Consider the following 25,160-nt stretch of genomic DNA (forward strand, 5'->3'; position numbering starts at 1 on the left):
TAGAGCTTAAATTGATATATCGAGTCTATTTTATAAAACTATGACAAAAATATTTCGTATACATTTATTGACATTCGACATTTTCAACATAAATATTTCGAATTTTATTTATATTCTTTGCCAGAGAATTATTCTCTATTTATTTATTTATTTTATTTTGTAGAGGAATGTATCGCCTTTGAACTAAAATTTGCATTTTATTTATTTATTGTATCATATTTGAAATATTTTTCCCATTTCAAAAATGTATTTTTTGTCTTTTAACAGCACGGTATTTGATTGGGGCCAAATACGCTGAAAGAAATAACTATGTTGCAACTCGTGTGTGATTAATATCATTTAACGGCACTGTACGTTTTACGATATTCCGTCCAAAACGAAAAGTCGGGATGGTATTCGCCACGTGACAAGGTGCATGATTAATCGTAAACAGCGGATAGAAAATTTGTCCTCGTGAGATAATTAACCGGCATAATTAATCGTCTTGACTCCCGACCACGCAGTTTGGAATACTAAACAGACTGTCATCCGTGTTCAGAAAAAATGCGTCTTTCGGTTAAAGGCTCATTATCTTTGTGTTGTTACTTTAAACTAATTATATTTTCAAGAGTTGTACGCTTAAATTTAACAAACGACTTTTTAAAATATTTTCTAAACAAAATCTTCAAGATGGAATACAATAAGATAAAATATATATTCAAAGAAATTATATATAACGCAATTTTACAAAATAATACATCTCTATCTGCATAAAAATAGTACATTTACAACTGCACATTAAAACGAAAATTTGCGCCAACTATACAGGCTGAGAGATATTCCATTTTTCGGATTTTCGTCATTCCTTACAAGACAGCCGAGGAGCCACCCACGTGTCGCGATCTTTTTTGATACATTTTCTTTTTAGAATTTCTTTTCACGGGCAAAGCGCGCGAGGAAAAGCTCCAATTACGAAATATCGGAATCTTTGATGCTTTCACTCCCACGTTTTTCCTGATGCCGATAACCAGATTGATCGATAGCGTGCAAATGTGCGAAGGAAAATGCTGGAAAGTGCGCGAATAGACCAGCACACTTGTTCACCATCGAGGAGGGTTAATCGCCTTTTGATATAACGAGATAGGGTTAACCTCGATAGGGTGATTCGGCGGCCACGGTGGTGGATGTTGCTTTTCAGTCTTTGCGAAGAAACATCAATCTTGAGCGGAAACGCTCGGTTCGGCGGTTGATAGAGTAGGTTATAATAAGTTTGCTACATCCCTCTCTCAGTTTGGCCGATATCTCTTGTGCATAAAAAATTCATTTCTTCCATTTAATTAGAAACAAATGTGATGAAACTTTTACAATTTTTTTGTCGAGTTATGGAAAAAGTATTAAGTCCTTGACATTGAAAAAAAAAAACGATATCTTTTTTAGCTCGCCACTAATGTGTGTAGTTTTTTTTTTCTTTTTTTTATTTAAGTTTTCTCTTCGATATCTTTTCGAAACAGAAGGAGGAAGAAATTAGCAGCAAAGAGGGAAAACGAAGGCAGAGGGAGCGAGAAAGAGGGAGGAATTTAACAATTTACAATTTTGTATCCCCAAGTGTATGCACGGAATGTGCCGTAGAGGGAGACGCTTATAAAATTAAGCGATAATGAGAATTAACGACGATGACAGCAATCTCTGCGTACGCCTTGATACCATCGCCTTATACATTGTGCGATCGGACTATGCCCTCGCTCTATGCGGCCGTAAAATGAATACAAATCTGCGCATCGCTTTAAATCCCGATAAAGAAATGGCACACGGTATATACGGTTTTATACGCGCGAGAAATTTTCGACGGACGGATCTCCGGTTTATCTAGTCACGCGCTTTCCATCGTCGCTCTTTTTCCTTTTTTTTTTTTCGCGTTTCACGTAAACGATACCATATCATCGCGATATCGTACTTGTATTTCGCATTCGACCGCGTTGCTTGTGTCGCGATTGCCAATTCACATCGCAACGAGTAATTTTATCACTCTCGAAACTTGGATGTACTCTTGACCGACCGCTTTAAGCATCCTCGACACTTTTCCGTACACTTTTAAGCATCCTTTTCGCCACTTGGCATTAAACCTTTAACCATCCTTGACTCTCGCTTCTCCGCATAACGGCTCTTGGCGATGAAAAAGAGTAAAAGAGGCAAGAGTCGATTTGTATTCCAAAAATGATCCACTCGCGTAATTAATTTGTATACAGTATCTATCGTGATTATAAATTTGTTCGTTATAGTAGGATAACTAAGGCGATTTTTTGTGCTTTGACATAAAAAAGCATGAGTTTCATCTATTAAGAATTTGAAACATTTTGGTTCTATTTTCAAATTACAATGTACTAATTACAATTATTTTAATTTATCTATCATTTTAGGTAACTGCAGCTTGTATGATTTGTTTCTTAATAATTGTATCTTATGAAAGTCGTCCGTGTAAGTGCAAAACTTCATATGTGAAATTTAACATGCACGGCTTTTTATGGCAAAAGAGTAACGAAAGGAGGGCGGATGCGGGTATTAATTTAGCATGTCATTAAAACATGGCTCCAACATATGTTTGTCAAAGGTTGGTTTTATGACGTTGTCAAAATGAAATTTCCATTTGACATATGTAAATCAAAACGGCTTTTTGAGCGAATAAATGGTCGTTGCTAAGCGGGGTATTTTGTCAATATTCTACGAAATTAGAAAAAAAGAGCGGCAATACCTTTCGTTTAAAGTTATAAGATAACGGAGAGACTTGTGCAGTTATTATACAGAAATATGATTACGTCCGAGGAACTTGGAAAAATTGTAATGATACGTTCGAAACTGTCGGATTTTGGCGAGAATATAAAAATGTATGGAAAAATTTAAGATTGGGAAAAAAAAAAAAACACAAGTCTAACTTTTTTATAGAAATAATTTATACGTAAGATGATTTCTCTTCAAAATCGTTCTCGTTAAGAGACCTAAAAATACAGCGCGATGACGAATCGTCGAATATCGGGATTGATAAAAAATTGCGACTGATAAAACGAAAGCATACCGATAAAAAAAAAAAAGTATAATGTAAGCGTACATAGATAATAAATCTACCGAGAGACACATTTTCCACGATATTTGTTTAACATTTGTGTTGGTGATTCCCCTTCACCCTTTTCCCTCTGTCGTTTCCACTTGTGTATTTTTATCACATCTATTTTCACCTCGTCTGTTTCGCGTACGCCCATCGATGGCGTACTCGCCCACTTCCATCGTGAACGTACGCGCATATAGTTAGCCATTTATGTATCTGAAATTCTAGCAAATCCTCGCGAATCTGCCGTTGAACGCAAATGGCACGTATGAACAGTTTCACATGAGATCGTACGCGTTTTGAGATTATAAGTTTAATTGGTATTTGCGTATGTGCGTATTTGCGTGTCTGCTACAGAACTCATTTGCGATGAATAATGCAGCGAATTTGTTTAATCCTGGCACTTTTTTTTTTTTAGAGAAAGGGAAACTTTAATTTTTCAATTCCCCCGTATACCTCATATCTATATCTGTGCCTATGTATTATATACAGAATCCTCCGCACCAATCTGCTAATGGCAGATCTTTGAGATCATTTCGAAACAATTTTTCCTCAGCGAAAATTGAAACATGGATAATTTCCGAGTTACAAGCGATTCAAAAAGAACTTTTCGCAAACTAAACTTTATGGGGAGTTAAAAGATTACTAAAATTACATTCTTCGGTTAATTTCAAGTAGAGTTTACTTTAATAGAGAGAGAATTTTAATTTAAGGCTTAATTACAAAGATATATAATTGGAAACTTGCAAAAAATGATGAGCTTCCTCGACATTTTCACTGAGGAAAAATTGTCTGCAAATAAAATCAGGAAATCGGATCTCGATGAATATTAAACAAATATTTTAGATTTTTTGGCATTGCTTGAAAAATCATGGATTGGTGAAGAATATTAGCTTCATATCGCGAATATTCTCATTTTACCTGGAAAAGAATGCTACGTAGAGACAATTATTTTTTTATGTTTTCCATTTATTTCGAAAGAGGGAAAGAAAGAGAGCAAGAATTTCTAAAATCATTTTCCAAGTCTTTAGTCGCGAAGCCATAAGAGCGCGCGATGTTAATCTCGAGCACAGAATAATTAGCTTTTCGCTCCATACACCATGGGGGGGTCTCCGTATATAATTGTAAATTCGCAAGGCTAAAATACCTTTATATCGCAGATAGCATTGTCGGACGGCCAGAAATTCCGCGGGCTTAATATTGTTCGTATTACGTTTATACTTGGACCTTGCGTATCGCGGTCGAGGGAGTATACGACCGCCGTCGTCTGTATCGCGAGTTTCCTTGTGTGAGTGAGCGTACCTGCACTCATTTGTGTACCTGAAATTCCAACAAATCCTCTCCGAATCTGGTTCGGCGCGCAAAAGGCACGCAACGACATATTCGCGCTCGATCGCGGAGATCCGTCGCATCGTTTCGTCTCGTCGCATCGCGTCGCGTCGCGTCGCGTTGCTTCGCGCATGGACAATTTCATTACTCGTATCGGGGGGGGGTACGCGCGCATTGATGGTGGTGGAGGCTGTGCACGGTGGCGTGTGCACGATGAAACTACACTATTAAATGGTGTCCTGACGGGCGCCAGTTAGGTGCACCACGTGGTATAGCCCATTCTCGTCGTGTCACTCCGAATCTATTTGCATAGTAATGGCGCCGCGCGCCCCCGTCGCCCACACCCCTTTACGTATAAATACCGCTGCAGACTGTCGTTGAGGAAGCGCCGTTCGTCTAAAACGAAGACTTTACATTTTCTCTTCTCACTAAAAGATTTCTTAGAGCTTAGCTTCGTTGAGGAAAATGCTTTCGTCGAGAATACCCTACTTGTTGCGCAAATTTCAACGGGCTCGATATCTTCAATTTTTAGATTAAATTCTATTGGATATCCTTTGCGAGTATCGGATTTCTAAATCGACACAATTTCCATCGCGTGCAATGTCATTAATTTATATATATATATATAGAGTTTACACGGCGCGCATTCTCCGACATTGATGCATTTGTTGGCATTCGCGGTATAAGATACTTACTGAAAGATGCTCGGGATCCAAAGGAGCGTATTAATTTAACGTAAGGAGAGTGACTAATAATGCGAATATTCTGAGAAATGTATGTTTCCCCTTATCGGCAAACATATATGTATATACAAGTATGATATATAGGATAAGTAGACGCAGCACATAATCGTTGCTAATTGCCTCGATGTTTCGATACAATTTCACGATATAGTTTCTCGATACGAGCCGCTTATCGGCGATAATTGCTGTCGACGTGATATATATATCTTGAAACAATATATATCTCAAACATCACTTATCGTTTGTTGAAAGGTCAGCATTCTTGGAAATGTGAGAAAATTATATCTTGCGAAACCGTTATCATGTTTATTATGCTAATTGTAAAGAAGATTGATAGTTGATTACAAATTGCAATATCGATTGATTTTAGTAACTTTCTATTATTACGTGAATACGCAGTAATATAAAGTCTGTTGTTTCTATTTTATTCGAGAATAATCACATCATTGTAAAATTAATAATGAAAAAGAGTTAAACGATAAAATATTAGCGTGCATCGTCAACGATCGTTATAACACACGAGAAAGAGTGTACGTTTCTCCACAAAGAAGAGAAAACTAATAATTTAAATCGTTTGTCTGGTCGCGAAAAATAAACGAGGTGGATGCGTATTCGGAACAGCCGTGAATGGAAATTAGCTATCTCGCGAAATTGTTTCGGGAGATGCGTTTCGGTTATAGTTCTGGCGCTTAAGTTTAGGGCCGTGTCGAGTTAAGCGAGGGAAGTTGTACAAATCTTGAGACACGAGATGTTTGCGATAATTAGAATCTTATTGAAAACGCCGCTGATTTTCCTCGAGCGAGGCGAGACAGAACGTCAGACTCGGTGCTCGCTGGAGCGACTAGGCGTTATCCTCAATTATTCGTCATAATCCTAATTATCTTTCACTTTTGATTCGTTGCGAAAATCCGTGATGTTCCATCTTTACGAGAGCGCATCTTGGCGCAAAGTTTGCAATAATTAGGAAGCTCGTAAGGAAAATGGCGATGATTGACAATAACGCGTTGCTTTTGCTATAATAATATTAGCTGTGATCGATAGCTCTTATGGTATTCCTAGAAAACTGACTATTTTTTCTCACTTTCTTTCTCTTTTTCTTTTGCAAATAAATAAATAGAGAGAGAGAGAGAGAAAAATAAGGGGGCCGAGAGGAGGGAAGAGAAGCGAGCAATAGAAACAGCGATAATGGGGGTTAATTATAAGAAGGGATGATTGCAAAAATTGGAAAGATCAGCGGAAGTAAAGAAAATATCGGAGAGATTCTCTTTTCTCTATCATCCTTCTTCATCTTTTCGCTTTCCTCGGTTGCCAAGCTACACCCAAAGGAATCAAAGCTTTTTCCAATTATAAGAACTCGGTCGACCGGTGTCCTTTAATTCCGCCTCTACCACCATTGATGCTTCACATTCTCTTCGCAGCGAATGATTCCAAAATTTTACAGCTGTCATAGTATCGCGAGAATCATAGTAAAGGGAATAAGCTTTCGTGATCTATTTTTGTCAAGTGAAAATTTTTACTATATATATATATATATATATATATATATATATATATATATATATAATAAATATTTTAATACACATTTTTATAAAAATTTAATCGAGAGATTATATTTAAAATAGTTATTTATACGTTACGTTATAATCGACCAATGGCAATTATTTTTTTACAACGTGAAAATAAATTGATTTGTAATGCCGCACAGCAGAGTCGCGCTGTGTAATCTCACATAAATCGCTGGCGTATAATAATAGCATGTTTATAAGTCAATTACAAGGTGATCGGGATGGCCAAACGCGTTCAGACAACGTGATTAAAGGTGTATAGAAAATTGAAAGCTTTCCATATTTGAAAGTCTCTCTCGGAAATCTCACTCGCGAGTATTGCCAAGAAATTATAACTCGTCCTAGGCATAGCCACCTTAACGTGGTGCTAGAGTTTGGCGAAATGTGGAATTATATCGTCTACTTGTCTGCACTCGGCACCTTGCCTTGTCGTACAACTAGCATATTTCTCGAGGCAAGAGAGGAGGTACGAATTTCTTACTCCTTGACAGGGCTCGAACTTTAAAGAACTTCATTTACTCGATTCGAAAACTCTTGCCCTTCGTCTCTCGTGACTCTTGGCGAAGGACTATGATCCGCTGTGTTTCGGCGGTGATTTCTACCAGCTAGTCTGACTTGGGAAATTGTACAGTTTTTCTTGAAATGAATTTTTATCAAACTTTTACTAAGGAAATAATTAAATCGCAAAATTTTAAGTAATAAAAACGAGCTAATAAAAGACGCAAGAGAAAGGCATGATATTAAAACTGCATACTTGGCTCTCTTTTTCACAATTTTTTATTTGAGAATAAGATATTTTTTTAGTGCTGTATATAATTAACTGTTAAACATATTGCCTCCTAGGGTAAAATCGAACTTTGGAGTGGATTATGACGGATGATGACAAATTCATATTCGTTTCTCGATCCTGTCTCTTTCTATCTCTCTCTCTCTCTCACTCTGTGTTTCTCGTGTTTCTCGCGTTGCTCGATTCCAAGACCCTTAACAAGATGTAGTGAGAGAGGCGCGAACGGCGCGCGATTTCACATCCTGAAATCGATCAGGCGTGATTCCTCATAATTGGTAACATTCGGCCCGCTGCCGCGACGCTCTCTCACGACGACGCTCTTCTCATCCCGTCTTTCCTCTCTCCACTTTGTAGCGACGACGCCTCGAAACGCCTTGAGCCACGGGGCGTACGAGGACGCCTATCGGGTGGCGTTACCATGGGACCCCAGAGTCTGGTATATCGCCGAGACCTCGTTACTTTCCCGATTTCTTACGTAATCGAGACGCCTCGCTGATTCGTTATTTCGCGGGGAGGAAGGTCGTCCGATACTTCTTAACGACTGCTACCTTTGGAAAGCTCGTGTAACGAAGGAAAACGAGAGAGGCGAAAATAAAGGACGCGCGAGGAGAGGAGGAGGCGCGCGCGCGAAACGGACGTAAGATTTCGAGCGAGAAAATCGCCGTATCTCGTCTAGCCGATTTAACGCTTACGGAACGACGAGGCAGTTTTCCTCGATGCTCTTTCGCTACATGAGAATTGCAGGAAAATTTCCTTGTCAAACATATCGCGTGCTGCGTTGTAGGATTAGTGTATAGATAATTTCCCTCTCCTTCAAATTTAAATTCAAAAATATTGTATATATATATATATAACATTTAAAATATTATATGTGATAAAATAAAAAAAGTTTTTGATTTTACTCGAGTTCGAAATTGCAAAAATCTTCGAGGTAATATTACCTTGAAGGTTTATTTGTAATATAAAATGAAGAGAGTTTGTAGATTTCGACGCTTTAAACATTGATAGAATGGAAGGGAAACTTTTCCATCCGTACCTTTTTTTTATTTTTTTACTTTTGCATTCGAATTATCGTTGACGCGAACGGATTCGTGGAACCGAGGTGGAAACGGATGATCTCTACAAGTTAATTTGTAACTTGAGCATTCCGTTCAGGAGATCGCGGGGATGGTTTTCAGCGGCTGAGGGAAATAGCACGACGGGGCGTTAGCGGGGGGGAGGGCAGGGAGGGCAAGCTCAGGCAGGGTACACGGTACCTCGGGGTTGTTTGTTGCGCTAATGCCTAATTAGTGGAGTGGTATCGCGTCGCGACGAAAGCCGTTGCCGTCGCCGTCGACGTCGTCGTCGCCGTCGCCGCTTCTCTCTCTCTCTCTCTCTCTCTCTCTTCCTCTCTCTTTTTCTGTCCTACTCTCCTATCATGAAAATATCTCGCAAGGCGGAAATCAGTAGCGGAGAAGATCGCGGTGTTCTTTCTTCTTTAGCTTCCCGCTGTTTTTCAATTTTTGCCCTTAACAATGCTCAATTTCTCTTTCGGTACACGTATCGTCATTTGGATTTTTTATTTCCATACCGATAATCACAATCATTGAAGTAGACATACATATATTAAGGAAATAAATATATTGTTTAGTTTGTTAATTTAAGATTTATATTTACAACTGTTGTGCTAACGTTTCAAGTAAGAATTAACAATTGAGAGAAATTAAGATAGATCTTTTTTTTTTATACGAGCAACACATCGATTTCGTGTACTGCGCGACAGGAGTCTTTGGAAAAAAAGAAGTTTCGAGGGTGCGAGTAATGCACCATCCGTGTCACCAACTATCGGCCACCCGCCGATCGACTCTTTTCATTTCAATCTGGATACAAGCGCGCGCGATCGACATCTATCTGCGGGTAATAACGTAGTACTCTACATTTGAGCGACTGTTGAATATTCTTTTAACGTCGCTGAAACTTTGTCGATGTAATCCCTTTAGTTTGAAAATCAGATCCTTCAGATGTGGCGGATCCAATAAAACTCGTAATGATTTTGCAGTCTCCCTTTCCAATTTTAAAAAGTTTTCTCAATCGTACAAAAACAACAATACACGCGTAAATATTATAAATTTCTGAATAAAATAAAAAATTATGATATATTATTGCGCTCACTTTTGTCATAAAGTGAAGGATGCCGAGGTAACCGTTGTAATTTCATTGAACGTCATTATCAGAATTTTCAAAGCCGAGCCTCCGAGTATGACGATAGCCTCGATAGTTGAAAAGGACGCTTGTCGGACACACACGAGACCATTCAGTGGCTTACACGAGCTGCCTGCCAATAGCCAGCGATCTCTTAAACTCTAATTCAGCCACACCCGACCGCCGCAAAGTGGCCACTAAGTGGCACCTACAAAGACTCGTTTTATCGTTTCGCCGCCACTGTGGAGGGAAAATAAGCAATTCCCCCTTTATTCGGTCGCGACGTAGTCGCGATCCGAGCGAAACGCGGGATCAATTCGCAGTCAAGCCTCGACATTAATACTCATTTCCCTGCGGATGGAACGTATAGTTTTGCATTTTTTCTTTTTAGCGATTCTCTCCTTTCGTAACGATTTCGAAGTCTGCTACAAAATTATGCAAAAGAACAATAATATTACACGATAATTTGCAATGCTTTATAACACTAGCTAGCTACGCGTCGATTGAGCAGCGCTTGAATTTGAAAATTGTTGAAAGAAAAATATACACGTGTGGGATTAAATCTTTCAGTGCTTAGTTGATTTTCTGATTTTTATTTATTCTTTCATTGTATAATTTTATTGTATTGTTGATGATATTGGCGCAACGATAAATTCTACGACACGATTCATCTGCTGATTCTATATTTAAAACAATAAACGCAGCATGTATGTGTGTGTGTGAAAGAAACTACGAGTAGGTTATCCCTTGGGTTGATGAGCTGTCAGGAGGTAAAGGTATTGTAATTCTCGACAGTTAATAATTTAATGGTGGACAATTACAAAGCACGTATTAGAAACGCAAATCTCGAATGCTCACGTGGAGTCAGATAGATTTGCCGGATTAGCGAGCCACGTGTCGCCGGGAAGCCGGGATAACGGGCGTCGTTAATATGGACATGTTTCCATCAAGTTTCTCGCCAGCGTAAGATGAAATATTAACGATATCCGGCGATCCCGGTGATATCGGGGATCGACTCGATGCCAGGCCTTTCGCCGACCTTCCGAAATCTGCTTTACAAGCTTCACGAGCTCGTGTAATCCGTGTAATGAACGCGCTCTCCGCGGGGACGCGAACGGTCCATCAACGATCGCAAATAATCTCGGAGAAGTTTTGGATGCGTTGCAAATATCCGTCTCCGATGACCGCGCTGAGACGCGGTCAGAATTTCCACGTCTAATTCGATATCGCAGGGATCTTATTGGAGGACGCCTTCGCACGAAGCACTGAAACACGCGCGATTTAAAATATCAATTGAAATAGTTACTATCATAATAAACGATTCCATTTGAGAAAGAAAAGATCATTTTTGACTGATATTTACATCGTTGTAAAAATAATCAATTGGACTCGCGTCCTCCTTCAACAATTGCCGATTGAATTCCTAGCCGAGTGCTTGCTCTACGGGAATTGCGAGAGAAATACGTACTCCCGGTCGGCGAAATCCGCTGAGCGTGATAAAATGATCCCTTCCGAGTGTTGCGCGCGCCGGCCGAGCGAGTAAGGCGTCGTTGAGGATCATTAATCATGCGATTCCACCTGCGGACGAAAAAGAAGAGAACGGCAACGGCATTGAGAGGAGGTCTCCAAAGCTCACGCGCGCGTTATTGTACGCGCGTGTGGCAGGTTTATCCGGCCTTTAATGCGGCCCACCAAGCGCCCACCGCGTTACACGCGCGCATCTCTCTCTCTCTCTCTCTCTCTCTCTCTCCGTGCCGCAATAATATAGAATAGGACTCGAAAATCGTTGCTTATTCCGCAAAGTATGGGATTATCGTACCACGGATATAGCGAGGGGGAGAATATCGCGACAATGCTCATCGGACAATGTATGCCCGCGATACACCTCTCTCTTTGTGTGTTTCGTAAGAGGGCCGTGTGAGTGTGTGTGTGTGCGCGCGCGCGCGTCGTTAAGACGGCTTCCTTCCTTTCGCGTTAGAATCTCGATGGACCAGCTTTTACTCCAAAGTCAAAATGAAATGCATCTTTCGCGTGATCTTTGATCCGAGTCACTCGAGATGCGCGACGAGTTCTTACGACTGTTTATGCGCGAGATTTATAGTCAAATCCTGAAATAAAGTAACGTTGGTGTACGGAAAAAAAAAAAAAGATCCCGACGCGTTTCACTTTGACGACTCAATCTCTGGCGGTCAATCTTTGTCGACGTGAGAAGGATCGAATCTTGTAAATACATTATCCAGATTTGCGCTATCGACAATCTTTCTCGGAGATATTCGTCACATATGGCCGTGTCCCACGATGACGTTTCCTTCCTCCTTTCTCCTCTCTCTATCTTTCTCAACTCCTCGACATCCCCTTTCGTGTATTATAGCCGTAAACTCTCTTACCTATTTACGTACGGCCTCTTTGACGTTCGCCCGTACGATCCCGTGTGTTTACGCCGATATTATTTCATTTTCCGCTAGTCCTGCTGTCCCGGGACACGACGGGACCGACGCGACGCGATCGTCTCCCATCGGACTACGATGGGGATATAACTTTATTTACCGGTGCACCGACCACTCCCGCCGTCTTGACCAAGATAAAGCCTGTGTTCATTTACCGGTGTTCTGCTAGCGTACTCGAGGATCGATAAGGCGTAAATTCGTTTATAGGACTGCCAGCACCGGTCTGCCATTTTCTTAAATACAGACCAAATTGCAGCTGCTTCTCTAACATTGCATTTATCATCACCTTACATTTGAATGATATTTTCTCGGTACAATAATAAATAATAAATTTTGATTTTTATGATACATTTTTTTGAGATGAAAAGAACTATCGAGAGTTTCTTTTCCACGTCGTCATCTTACATTCCATGACCTTTAAGAAAGATTCTTCCAAGGTCTATCAATCCGATCGGCGACGTCGTCGTCGTCCTCGTCGTCTCTCTTGGCGATCAGACCGATATATTTTCTCAGCACTCGGGGTTTTCCTGTGAACAGGACGCACTGCGCCACCTCGAGAATGCTAGAGACTCCTCTACCAGCTTCTTCGGATATATCCTACCAACGACCATATCCGGTCACGCCGGGTTGACCGCGCACACATACACACAGAGATTTATACAATATACAGGATTACTCAGAAATCACTCTTCTTTTCTTTCCGATTTATCGTCGATTCTCTCAGTGAAAAGTTATATGTAAAATTGTTAGCTTTATAATTTTATCAACAGTTATTATTACTACTATTATGATACAACAATTTATATCTAATATTTTTTTATAACCGCTATAATATCTGAGGCATCCTGTACGAGTACTGATACTGGTTGCACGAGTTTCGTTTCACCCTACTTGTTGGATAAGGTCCTTGGAGTGGCCAGTGAGGAAAGGACTTCTTCCTTCCTTCCTTCCTTCCTTCCTTCCTTCCTTCCTTCCTTCCTTCCTTCCTTCCTTCCTTCCTTCATTCCTTCATTCCTTCCTTCCTTCCTTCCTTCCTTCCTTCCTTCCTTCCTTCCTTCCTTCCTTCCTTCCTTCCTCCCTTCCTCCGATCCTTGTCATCCTCCTTCCTTTTCTGCGAAACGCGGGGAGGAAGGGGATTGTTTGCACTCGCCTCTCTTCCATCGTTTCACCTTCCTTAGTCCCTGGGTTCCGTCTACGCCCCGCGGGATCCCGCCACCCCGTCGTTCGAAGCTCAGATTGCTTTTATACCATGGATTGATTGACAATATACTTACGTTAGCCGAGTGGACCGTACAGTTATGGAGACGGCTACACCCTCTTCGCCTTCCTCTTCCCACCCTGCTGGTGCCACCGCCGTTAAAGCGCGACCCTCTTCCCTAGGAACATCGCCGCGGGATCCTTCTATTCCCTTCCTTTCGTCCCTTTCTCCGTCCCGTTTCTCTTCGTTCATTCACTTGTGTAAAAGTAAAGCGATTCTCAAAAGGTATTGCTCCTCGCGGTAGAAAACATGGGCAAATTTCTTGGACAAGCGTACGGTTTCAGATTCTATAGCCACCCACATTTGCGAGGGGAGAGAGCTTTTTTTATTAAAACAAACTATGTGAAAAAAATATCGGAGTAAAAAAGAGAAATTTCGGAATAAATTACTTTTGAAAATAATATTTTCTTAATTATTTGATTTTTGTTTTGCGTTAGAAAAAGAGAACAAGAGAAACATTATAAAAAAAGAAACATTATAGAGAAACAATACTTTTAATATACAAATATATCTTGAATACAATTTATAATTATTAATTTTTTTTAAGAATATTGCAGTTTGTGGAATATATTTATTGAATTTATTTCACAACGTCTTGTTTAGATGTCATGCCTTCGTATCCCTCGTATTATAAATCTATCAGGTTTATACCGAAACTGTGATTGTTACATCCGATCAAAGGCGAAGATAAGCCTTGGTGAATATCTTCCGTGCAATTTGACGTAAGAGTTAGATATTTCATAAATTCATTACCATCCCGATGATAATAACGCGAATTTTCGGGGATAATATTTACGTTACAGATTTTTTTCTTTAGTAAAGAAATACTTGAAAAATATCTTCTTTAATTACTCGCACTGATGCATTTCTTATAAATTGCAACAGAATCATAATAACAATTAGTAAGCATAACACAAGTATAATGTAATGTAATAAGTCGATTAATCGAGCTGCATATAATAATAATTATTACTCTCTGCTGTCGTGATTTCCGACATTAACCGAGTTATGATCCAGACGTTACATATGTAGTATGAAAAGTTGGCCGAGATTGTATCTGTGGCAGCTGGGGACCTGTTCGGAGTCTGCTCTCTAAAGTCCGAAAGTAACCCCTGCCGTCTTCTTCGGAGGGATGGGGTAGCACTATTCAATGAATTCAGAATGCGTTTGGAGAGTCTCCGGTTCCTCTCTTCTTTGCCCTCCCCCTCTTTCCCGGAAATGAAAGACGTATGAATCGTCGTCGGATGGTTGCGGTTGCCTGAGAGCGTGAGACACTTTAGAGCTTATGTCCCCGGAATACGTAACGTAGGATTTCGGAGGCGCATTCTTTCTCCATCCCTCTGTCCGCTCTTCGCTCGTCCCATCTTTTATTTCTCCGCAATTTTTTTGATTTGCGCGTTTGCGTTAAAATTATGTTTCTTTTTTTACAAGCGTAACATTTATTAAGCATCGCAATCAGATCATCGCGGATCAGATAGTTTACAATGTAGATTTTTTAATTAATTGCGATTGTCATGAAATTTGACAAATCGATCTGATCGATATTTACCAAGCGTGAAAATATTGCTTTGATTTTATATCAGAGTAGAAAAATTATTTCTTAACTGTTTTCAAAGACGATAAATAACGTTCTAGTTTGTTGACAAATTGCAAAGTAACGTCAAGCCTTTAATCACGACGAGACTTTGCTTTCGATCTAAACAAGACATGGTTGGATTTATTGGATGTGTGTCGTCGCGGACGAAAATGGGATGCATCGGCCGCCTAAACTGCGTTTTACGACTGGCAGCGTCGTAAAACGTAATGCAAAGCGTTTACGAACCAACGCCCACTGTACATAAATTTACGCATCGTAAGATTTTGGACGCATAAATGCATTCGGTACGTATTGTTTGAGAATAAATGGTCGTCGAGGAATAAAGATCCGCAACTTTTAAGTCTATCATATTTTATATTTTTCGATATACACGTACATATAAATTTGCTATCTTTTCTTTTTTAATTTTTATCTCTGTTAATTATTTTTATAAATGTATATACAACAATTTCAATTTATTTTAATAATATTTCTAAAGATTTATTTGTATTAATTCCATTCTCTTTTCCTGGCAAATTTTCTAACGCAAGAATATTTGATTGATGACAAAATGTTATGTAACAGTACTTTATTAATGACGGATATAACCTATATATATATATATATATATATAACTTATGATACACATATCGGAGTGATTGAGAGACGCTAAAGTTCCGTTATATACTCTAGAAAATTAGTCGTACTCGTCAAGGGGATATACCTACAAACCCCGACTTCTTTTTCTATCATCCTCCACCACACCTCTGCTGATCGCTTTTCTTTCTTCGGGTAGTGGCGTTGCCTCAACCCCGCCCTGATCCGTAAATATTGGCGACCCCGTAACAGCTTCTCGTAAAAATCGCTTGATTACAACCCCCCCTCCTTCATCACCCAAACGTCGTTCATCAGCGAAGACTGCAATGAAAAAAAATATATATATATATATATATATATATATATATATATATATATATATTTGTATAAACACGTATACAACCTTTGATATATCTAGGTTGATTAAAAAATGCCTTTATACATGAAGATGGCAAGAAAATGATTCGCAACATCCGATACTTTTTACTAAAATCGTGTGTGCCACTATAGGTAGATAACGCATATTTGCGTCACCTATGATATTTTTTTCGGTCGTAATAACGACGCATAGCCGCTAGCCGCGCAACGCGTCACCCTCGATATTTCAATAGGCTGAAACTTGATACGATCTGATCGATAGTTCGTCCATATTGTTGCCACGGGGTGGAAACGTGCCGTGTATATCGTTACGTTATGTAACCTGTTAAGTGGCTTGATGTTGTTACGGATTTTCGAGATTATCGCGCACATCGGAGGGGGCGAATAAATCTCGTTGCAATTCGTAATTTTACGTATTCGCATTGCGAGAATTCTCTATTTATTTATGTCATCGCGATCATGACGTCAGGACGCGCGCGTTTGCGCGATAATGACTTCCTCTATCTTCATCTCGTATTACGAAAGCTCGTGTATTTCGAGACACGCTTTTCTCATGTGTCATACGGCGCGCGTCTTAATGACGAGATGTTTCTGTTTCAGATTCTTCTACTTGTACCACTTTTCTTTCTACGCGTACCATTATCGATTTAATGGGCAGTACAGCAGCCTGGCGCTCGTCACATCTTGGCTCTTTATACAGGTGAGTAATTTGGTATCGCATTATTTTATTCAGTATAGATAATATAATATTCTTGGATTTCATCGAGATTTGTCTTGACGTTTGAGATACGATCTCGTAAAACGCGATCAAGACGACAGCACACGGAGAATAATAGTCGGGAATAAATTCTCTTGACGTGCACAAATGTGCTGACGTCTGATGAGAGGCATTTATTTATGCGAATATTTATATGCGATGTACATATTTTGGGATTAAAGTGGCGCGCATCCCGTCACGAATCGTGAAATAATCGTCTCCGCGATAAAAACTCTACCACGGAAATAGAAAAGTTCTTCCGAGAAAAATTGCTCTTTTTCATTGAAACGGACATTGATCACTTGAATATTCCGTGACCTACTTGCGAGTACTTGAGCCGATATGGTCGGTCTAAGTTTAGCAAAAGATTCTTTCCTTCCCCGGCAATCGAGCTGAGTTTAAAAAATTGTATCGCCGGTACATACAAGATTTTCTATCTCTCCGGGATTTATGTTAACACATTTTGAATTTCTTAAAACTTAGCAGTTAATATATTTGATCGATGGATGATCATTATCGCTCTGTTTAAATATGTACACACATAAATCTGTTTAAATTAGTTAAGCATTAATAAGTGAGAAAATGAACGAAAATTTGACAAGAGAAGCCAAATTTTATAGCGCTGCATTTTAGGTAAATTATATTCAGATTGGAACGTATCAAAGAGAAAGAGAGAAAGAGAATATCAGAGATATGGATTATGATTATTGTCCAATGTGGCTTCTCGATAGATTAAATAATGTTAATCCCATCATTGTTTCTACATTGCATTAATTAATGTTGAACACACATGAAAGTTTGCTAGATTAACATATCTGAAATATATAGGGTAGGTTCAAACATTCCGGCCAGACATTGAAATTTTATAGAGAAATTTAATTCCGAATAAAAAGTTTCCTCCTTTTTGAAATAACCAGTTTAAGATATACAAAAAAAAATGTTTTTTTTTTTTATATTTAATAATAATTTCATAATAAAAAGATAGTAACATTGCCCGACATTGATTCCGTTTCCCTAGTGAAGTAAACATTGGGGAGAGTGGGGATATCTATTTTATATAAAGTATTTAACATATAAAATATAAATAATAGGAGAGGATTGTCAACATACGTATGACGCATCATTGTTTTGATACTCTGTCATGTTGTTATCATTCGATCGGTGAAACTCGAGCGGGAAGGCAGCAGCACGAGAGTCGCTTCGTCGTCGTATTATCTTTCGAAAAACGTAATTATTTCAACCAATTATTACAATTTGCGATTACACATTTTTAAACCGTTCGTTAACAATAGAGTCGCGGCGAGTATAAAGATAATGCAATTTTCCTGGCCGAATAAATCGTAATTTCGTGTGGTCGTAATGTTTTCAACACATTAGTAGTTTCCTCACATTTACATTCATCTCGCAACGAGAATGTGAATCATTGTCGGACATGTATATAAGACAATTAATTCGTAATTGAATTTAATTATGAATTTATTATACGATGTATAAAAAACGTGGTGTGAGCGCCGGGTTTATGCCGGGCGAGTTTGCACTTCCGTCTTCAGGAATAGCGTCGAGATAGATGAGGGAAAATGGGGGGGAGCACAATATTTTGCATGCGATCCCGTTGGCTACTGTTGGGAGTGCTGCGATTGACAGGAACGCTAGCGCAGTACGAGAACGAAGAACGAGCCGTGGTCGCTTGGCTGGATAGCCTAAAGCCGCCATCGCTCAAACTTAAGTTACGTAAACGCAACCGGGACAATGCTCCTGACAGCTCGATCGATAGAAATAATTTAATGCGGCTTCTTGGCTCCCATATACGAATGCGCATAAGGTTACCGTCAATGCGGCGGGAATCTCGTTCTCATCGCGAAGGGCGTGTCTCGTTCTTTTCATTAAGGGCGCGGATATTTCCGTCAAGGCTTCGTGCGTGTACGAGAGAGAAATATTATTATTTTCCATCAAATATATTCTATCGGGAATTTTGGGCAATCTGGAATTTTCAGAAATTCTTTTATATCTGAGAAAAAAAAAAAATGATTTTCTTTTTGACAATTTAATCTTCTCTCCGCATTTCGTACATGTCATGTTCGCCAGATCATCATCGGTCACACACCGATTATATATTTATCTCTGTATTTAAGTTATCGTCCATTACGACGGACGCGATCGATCGTAATAGAACATTTGCTATAAGCCGCTGGAATTTCAGAAACAAATTTGCTACTACGCCAATAATACGATGGATAATCTGATTGGAGGGCGTACTTTGATAACGCAATAACTTATAATTAGATGATCGCGATGGCCGTATTAACAGGTATTATTATAATGGCGTTACAATAGATAGCCGCTACGTTAATAACTACATTCGATATGTATTGTGTATATTTCACGCGTAAAAACTGAATACCATTAAAGTTTAATGGAGTGGTTAATTTACTCGATAAAAGGTGTAAATGCATCACTGCGATGCTACGTCATTACGCGCTTGGGAAAAAGATTATATTATTATGTTGTATTCACCATTCGATTGTCGGACACATTTATTATAGTAATTGTCGATCATTCTTGGTATTATACGTGTAGTTTTATATAACGAAACACGATTCAGAGATACATATCATTAAAATTGTTATAAATTTCAGATTTTTTTTAAGTATAGGGTTTCCAAAAATTACGTTTGATTAATTTTTTTTTTTTAATTATTATATACGGGTAATCTTCTAAAAATACAAGTCTTGGCATTTTGGATTTTTTAGATTATATCTTTTAAAATGTCATATATTTTCTCGATATCAATATGTTATAACAAGTGATACATGGATCAATTATTCTTACATGTAATTAATACATAATTTCATTCAATTTTTGACGTAATATTTTATTATGAAATATTATTAAATAAACAATATGGTGCAGTTTTTTTCCACAAGCGTTTAAACGAAACGATCTGTCGATGCATTCGTGATCGGATATACGCTTTGTAAATAAACTAGTTTAACCAATCACGTCACGGTGATGACAGTTCTTGCCCGACAAACCGGGTTACAGGTTCGTTAACATGATCGATCGTTTAACGAGTGACAATTATTTCCTAGCAATGAGTTTACGAATATCGTGTGGCGGCAAAATTCGAAAGGCTCCGGGGCACGTCGGTCGAGAATCGTTTCGATTCCCGGATGGCAAAGCTCTCGGGCCGGCTGTTGCTGTAGGTCAGATTTTAGCCGATTAGCCCCGCGGCGTGATTATACGCCGATTCGATATCGGTGTCATTGGCGTTGATTATCCGCCAAACGAAAACTCGATATATCGCCCCTCCTCTTCCCTCTCCCCTCTCTCTCTCTCTCTCTCCTCTCTCTCTCTCTCTCTCCCTCCGATTCTGCTCCCTCGTTTCCGCAATCGTCCCTCCCCCACCATTCTTTCCCGTTTACCTTGGGGATCCGCTCCCGCTCATCACGAATCTTTCCACCGGTCTTCTTTTTCTCAAACGGCGCGGAATCGTTTCGCTCTCGCCGACGAATCGCCGGGAATACCATTTCCTTCGCGTCAGGTGCCCGAGGGAGGGAGGGAGGGAGGGAGGGGAAAACGGGAGGCAGGGACTCGAGATATCTATTTTCCATATCCAAGAGATTCTTCCTCTCGCTCATCCGTTCCGCTCGCCACCTCCGCTGCTTCCTCCTCCCCCGCGCGTCATTTGTTCATCCTGGATTTTTCTATTTTAAATAGAGCATCAGGATCGAACAATTCTCATTGGCACGCGCGCAATTTATCTCATATCTCTATAAATCATTCTTTTAACTCTAGTCCTCGCGTTGGTTCGATCGAGGAACGCGCGGATCACCTAATAGTATATGTATGTAACAGACGGGGAATTTAGTTTCGCGGCGAGTAAAGCGAGGCCGCGTTATTGCGATCTGTGCGGATCGGCAGAGTCAGGTTCGAATGAAGCGATTGCGGAGAAAGAGAATGCTCTGATATAGAACGAATTTGGCGAATTTCCATTTAAATTTGCTAGGCGCGAGTGGGCCGCACACGTGCACACACACACACACACACACACACACATATACGAGTCACATAGGAACGTAGGAGAGTGCGCGAAGAGCCACGTGTGCCACGAGATGTTTATATATTTCGCCACATAACAGAATTCTTGTTTCTGATTTCTTCAGCGGTGCAATGCGAAAAGAGACGCGCGAACAATTTCAACTTGTAATATATGTATATAAATTCGCGATGATATGATATCAGGGAGATTTAGCTTACAATGACATATCACAAGTATAAAATCAAACTTTCTCCATTGACATTTGTGATTGGCTGACTTTTATAATGTCTGAAGAAGCCGCTCTAAATGTACCATAATGTCATTGTAGGTCGATAATAATATGGCGTTAATATTGACGTCAAATTTCCAATAATATGAATAATAATAGTTATACGAGAGACATAGATATGTCGTTTTGCTCATGTCGCATATTTTCATCCTCGTTATAATGCCATTATTGTAGGCATCACATAATATAGATCTACTATCTAATTTAGTGATTTACGAATTATTTTATAAAGATTTGTTTGGTCTTTTTTTTTTGTTTCAGCACTCGATGCTGTACTTTTTCCATCACTACGAGCTGCCAGTGATTCTGCAGCAAGCGCAGCTGCAACAACTTCTGTTTCGCAATCACGCCCAACCTCAGCAAGCGCAGCCAGCGACACCCAGCACGGCTCCGACCACCCCGGGTCCTGGGTCGTCGCCGTCGTCGCCGGCGACACCTTCGCCTTCGCCGAGTCCAAACGACTCATCGACACCTACGACGGAGCAGACGCAGCACAACTATATCGCCGAGCTGTCCCAACTCGATCCGGAGCCTAGCGGCCCGGAAGAGGGACACGCGAGTGCCGATACAGAGCAAACGTCCGCATCAACGACAACAGCTGATCGTGACAATTCTGCTCAAGGTATGTCGTGACTTGTGTCTTAACACTGTGTTTATTATATTTTTTGCTGAGACTTATAAGTCACGATAAAAGGGTTCGTATTTGCGTGAATTTCTCGTCAACATAAGTGGTATTTCAGTGATCGATAAATATTAGCAATTATTTTTAATTTGATAAATTTTCTAATTATATAAAATTTTTTCCGTCCCAGTGACAGGCGAAGCAAGTCGTCACAGTCATTTTTACTTAATAATTTGACAGTCGTACTTTTAAACGTAATTATGAGTTAATTTTTTTTTTCTCTAGGTATGTTGTATTTTTTTTTCTCTAGGTATGTTGTATTTTTTTTTTTTTTCTTTTTTTTATAAAGCTTTTATGTGAGGGGATTGCGAATAAGTACAAGTGAAATTTTATCCCATAGTGCTAAAGAGTTAAACGTGCTATTGGATATCGTATATTTGATCGAACTTCGATATTCGTACATGTATTTCTGCGAATATGCATATATAGAGGAACAAATTGAAACGATACATTTAATTACACAGCGGCGCGGTGCATACGCGCCCGTACATCTATTGAAACTTTCGTAAAATGGTAAAAAATTTTTCCCTTTTCTCTACAACGCTTGTTTCGGCTTAATTTTTTGAAATACATCAAGACGCGTACGTTATCAGAAATAATGGAAATTTTATTCTCGAACGCGACAGATCGATATAGAGAAGCGATGGCGGTGATTCCGGGAGAAATGTGTTTGGAATAATTTTGAAATGAAATCGTTGTAACGTTGCAATCGTCGGTAATTTCGTGATTATACGTTTCGCCCGTGCTCGGCTCGCGAAGCGCGCGGCGTTTCGCCGGTTTAGAGTTTTGAATGAGCACTTTGTAGATCCTGTGTCACTGACACTCGTCGCTTTTCGAGCGCCTACGCAGTTTGGCACGTGATACCGCGCTATCGTGTTTCAATACGAACGATCCAACTAGCACTGATTATTTTTCTGGGCTTTTAATTTCATCTCTCGTTTCTCGCACTCGTGGATAATCGATAATCGTTGTAACGCGCGCGCGAGCGAGCGAGCGAGCGATCCATTGGAAACCAGTTTGTTTACAGCTGCGGTTTGACTTACAGCATGCGTGTTTACATCGCACGCATCGACAATTTGACTTTTATTACGGATATTTGCTTTCCAAATAGCATTAAAGAATATAATATATATTTTTTTTTCGCGACACGTCATGTAATAAAAATCAATTTTTGACGTTGAACCGCAGTGTCGGAAGACGCGACGGTATCTTCCGCCGCGAATACGGACGCGGTTTCTCTAGCCACCGGAGCTAGTCAACCGAGTTCGTCCTCCGAAGGCTTCGAGGTCATCGAGTCTGCCGAGGCTGTACGCAAGGAGGCGACGTCCACCGAAGATGGGGAGCAACATTAGACTTTGTGCCGTGTGACAGATGTACGGGTAGCCATAGCGAAAGGAACGTCATTTCCATATGATTGCGGATTTTCTCCTGTCATCATGGAAGATTAATGTTGTAAAGTAATGCAAATATGGTCTTTATGCAAGAAACGAACGAGGGCTTGATTTTGATGAAGGTAAGCTTAGAAGACGTTTCTTTAAGAACAAATAGTTATCGCGCTTCTTTAAGTAAAAACCAATGGACGAAGAGAAGCAAAGATTTAATATAGCGCAACGCGTAATATATATAGGTTGAATAAATTTTCAATGGAAGTAAAATATTATCGGGGATATCGGATTTAATGCACTCGATAATTTAATGTTAGATTCGTTAAATATATGATAGCAAAAGTTAGTTGTTATGAATGTAATTTCAGAAATGATAAGACAATGTTGTAATCTGTCGCATTTTCGGATCTGTACAAATCGCACGAGTCATTTATTATTTGTTCTTCTAAAGCAATGTGTAATTTTTTTTAATGCAGTATCTCGTAATACCGTCTTACGTTTAATTTGAACGTTCGGTGATCAGGATTACATAAGGCAAGAGATTTTACATTATCTGTAGATAAAGATGCGTTAAAAAAATGCAACACATTACGATAAATGTTATTTTTTCATTGAAGCACATACTCGTGAATAATCTAAACATTCTCTCTCTTTTTCTCTAATTTATTCTGTAAATATAATATTCCTTATTGCATAAAGTAGATATAATTTCAGATTCATATAATTTTATTTTCAAAATATATTTATGTTTTAAATTATTCTATTTTATAAATATTTTATTTTATTTATGCGATAAATTTGACACTTTTACATTTAAAGCGCGCAAAGATGTACGTAAGTAAAATAAAAATCGTCTCTAATCATTACTTTTTATTCGCATTCTTATCTCTGCACTCTTCGTCTCTTGAAAATATTAGGAAAGTGTTAGTACTCGGCGAGCCCGGTAAGACTGCAGTTTCCGAGCGCAACAAGTCAGAGTGCCTTCAACGGAACATTCTTTCACCGGAATCTTTTTTAGCTCCGTTTTCCCGAGCGGCATTTTTCTCGCCCGAGTAGATCTTTGCATCTAATATATTGGCCATTTAATTAATTATATCAATAATATTATATCGCCGATAGATCATTGATATGATTGTACATAAAGGGCATTCCCCACGCATTACGATTGCAGCCTTTCCATTTTTTTTTTTTAATTTCTTTACGACTTTCGATGGTGTGCTTGTTCAATCAGACGATCAAGACAAAGGATTAATGTGATAGATACGCGATCGAGTTTTCACTCTGACTTTCAAATTTACAAAACATTTTATCGTCAAACGACGCGAACAACACTGCGTAAGACTTTCTTCGGTAAATTCGTACGCGATCAATTATGCGTTTAATAACGAGTTATTCGAACAAATGCTATGTAAGGCACATATAAGGATATGACGAGTTCTTGAAATGCTTTCCTTCTGCTATTTTTTTTTTTTTTTATCCATAGCATATATTTTATGAGATCTAGAATGTCTGTTCGAACGTGTTTCTCTCGTCGTTTCGCTCGCTCTTTTATAATTATATAACTATATATTAACCGATCAGTTTTACGCGAGTTTAATCAGCATCAAGTTGTCAGCTGTAGGGATGATAAAGTGTCGCTAACTATAACATTAATAGAAAGAGAGGAGAATGGAAAATATTTGAATGAAGAAACCGCTTCTGAACGGAATCGCCGATATTCACCATCTTGACGCATTGTTACTTATTAGATTTAAGGGTAATAGTCTTAGTTGTAAGTTTATTGTATAATATGTACCGTTCCGGAGAGAGAGTTTGATGTGACGTCCAATGATATCGTACTATGTATCGTCGGCAAGTGAAAAAAAAAAAAGAACGTCTTGTTTTGTTACGTGGTGTGCGTGTGAATTTTGACGGATGGGCGCATGGAACGATTGAGCTTCGGTAACGAATGTGACAGCGCACTCGCATTGTGACAATTGATGCGATAAGAAACAATTCTCGCGAATGTAACTTGCTATACACTTGGCATATTGTACCAGTATACTGTAATATATATATATATATATAT

The 25,160-nt window shown here is 39.2% G+C and overlaps 1 protein-coding gene across 2 annotated transcripts in view; it reads left to right on the plus strand.

The window, feature by feature from the left end:
• Positions 1–23,264, plus strand: part of LOC126856090 (membralin) — a 53,440-nt gene extending 30,176 nt beyond the window's left edge. For both annotated transcript variants that reach the window (XM_050604285.1, XM_050604284.1), the window contains exons 11-13: positions 16,541–16,640; positions 21,287–21,647; positions 22,896–23,264. In XM_050604285.1, coding sequence (XP_050460242.1) covers positions 16,541–16,640; positions 21,287–21,647; positions 22,896–23,059 — 625 coding nt within the window. In that variant the 3' untranslated portion in view covers positions 23,060–23,264. The remainder of the gene's footprint in view (positions 1–16,540; positions 16,641–21,286; positions 21,648–22,895) is intronic.
• The last annotated feature ends 1,896 nt before the right edge of the window (positions 23,265–25,160 follow it).

The sequence above is a fragment of the Cataglyphis hispanica genome, chromosome 17, assembly GCF_021464435.1.
Source record: "Cataglyphis hispanica isolate Lineage 1 chromosome 17, ULB_Chis1_1.0, whole genome shotgun sequence".
In the NCBI taxonomy this organism is placed as follows: Eukaryota; Metazoa; Arthropoda; class Insecta; order Hymenoptera; family Formicidae; genus Cataglyphis; species Cataglyphis hispanica.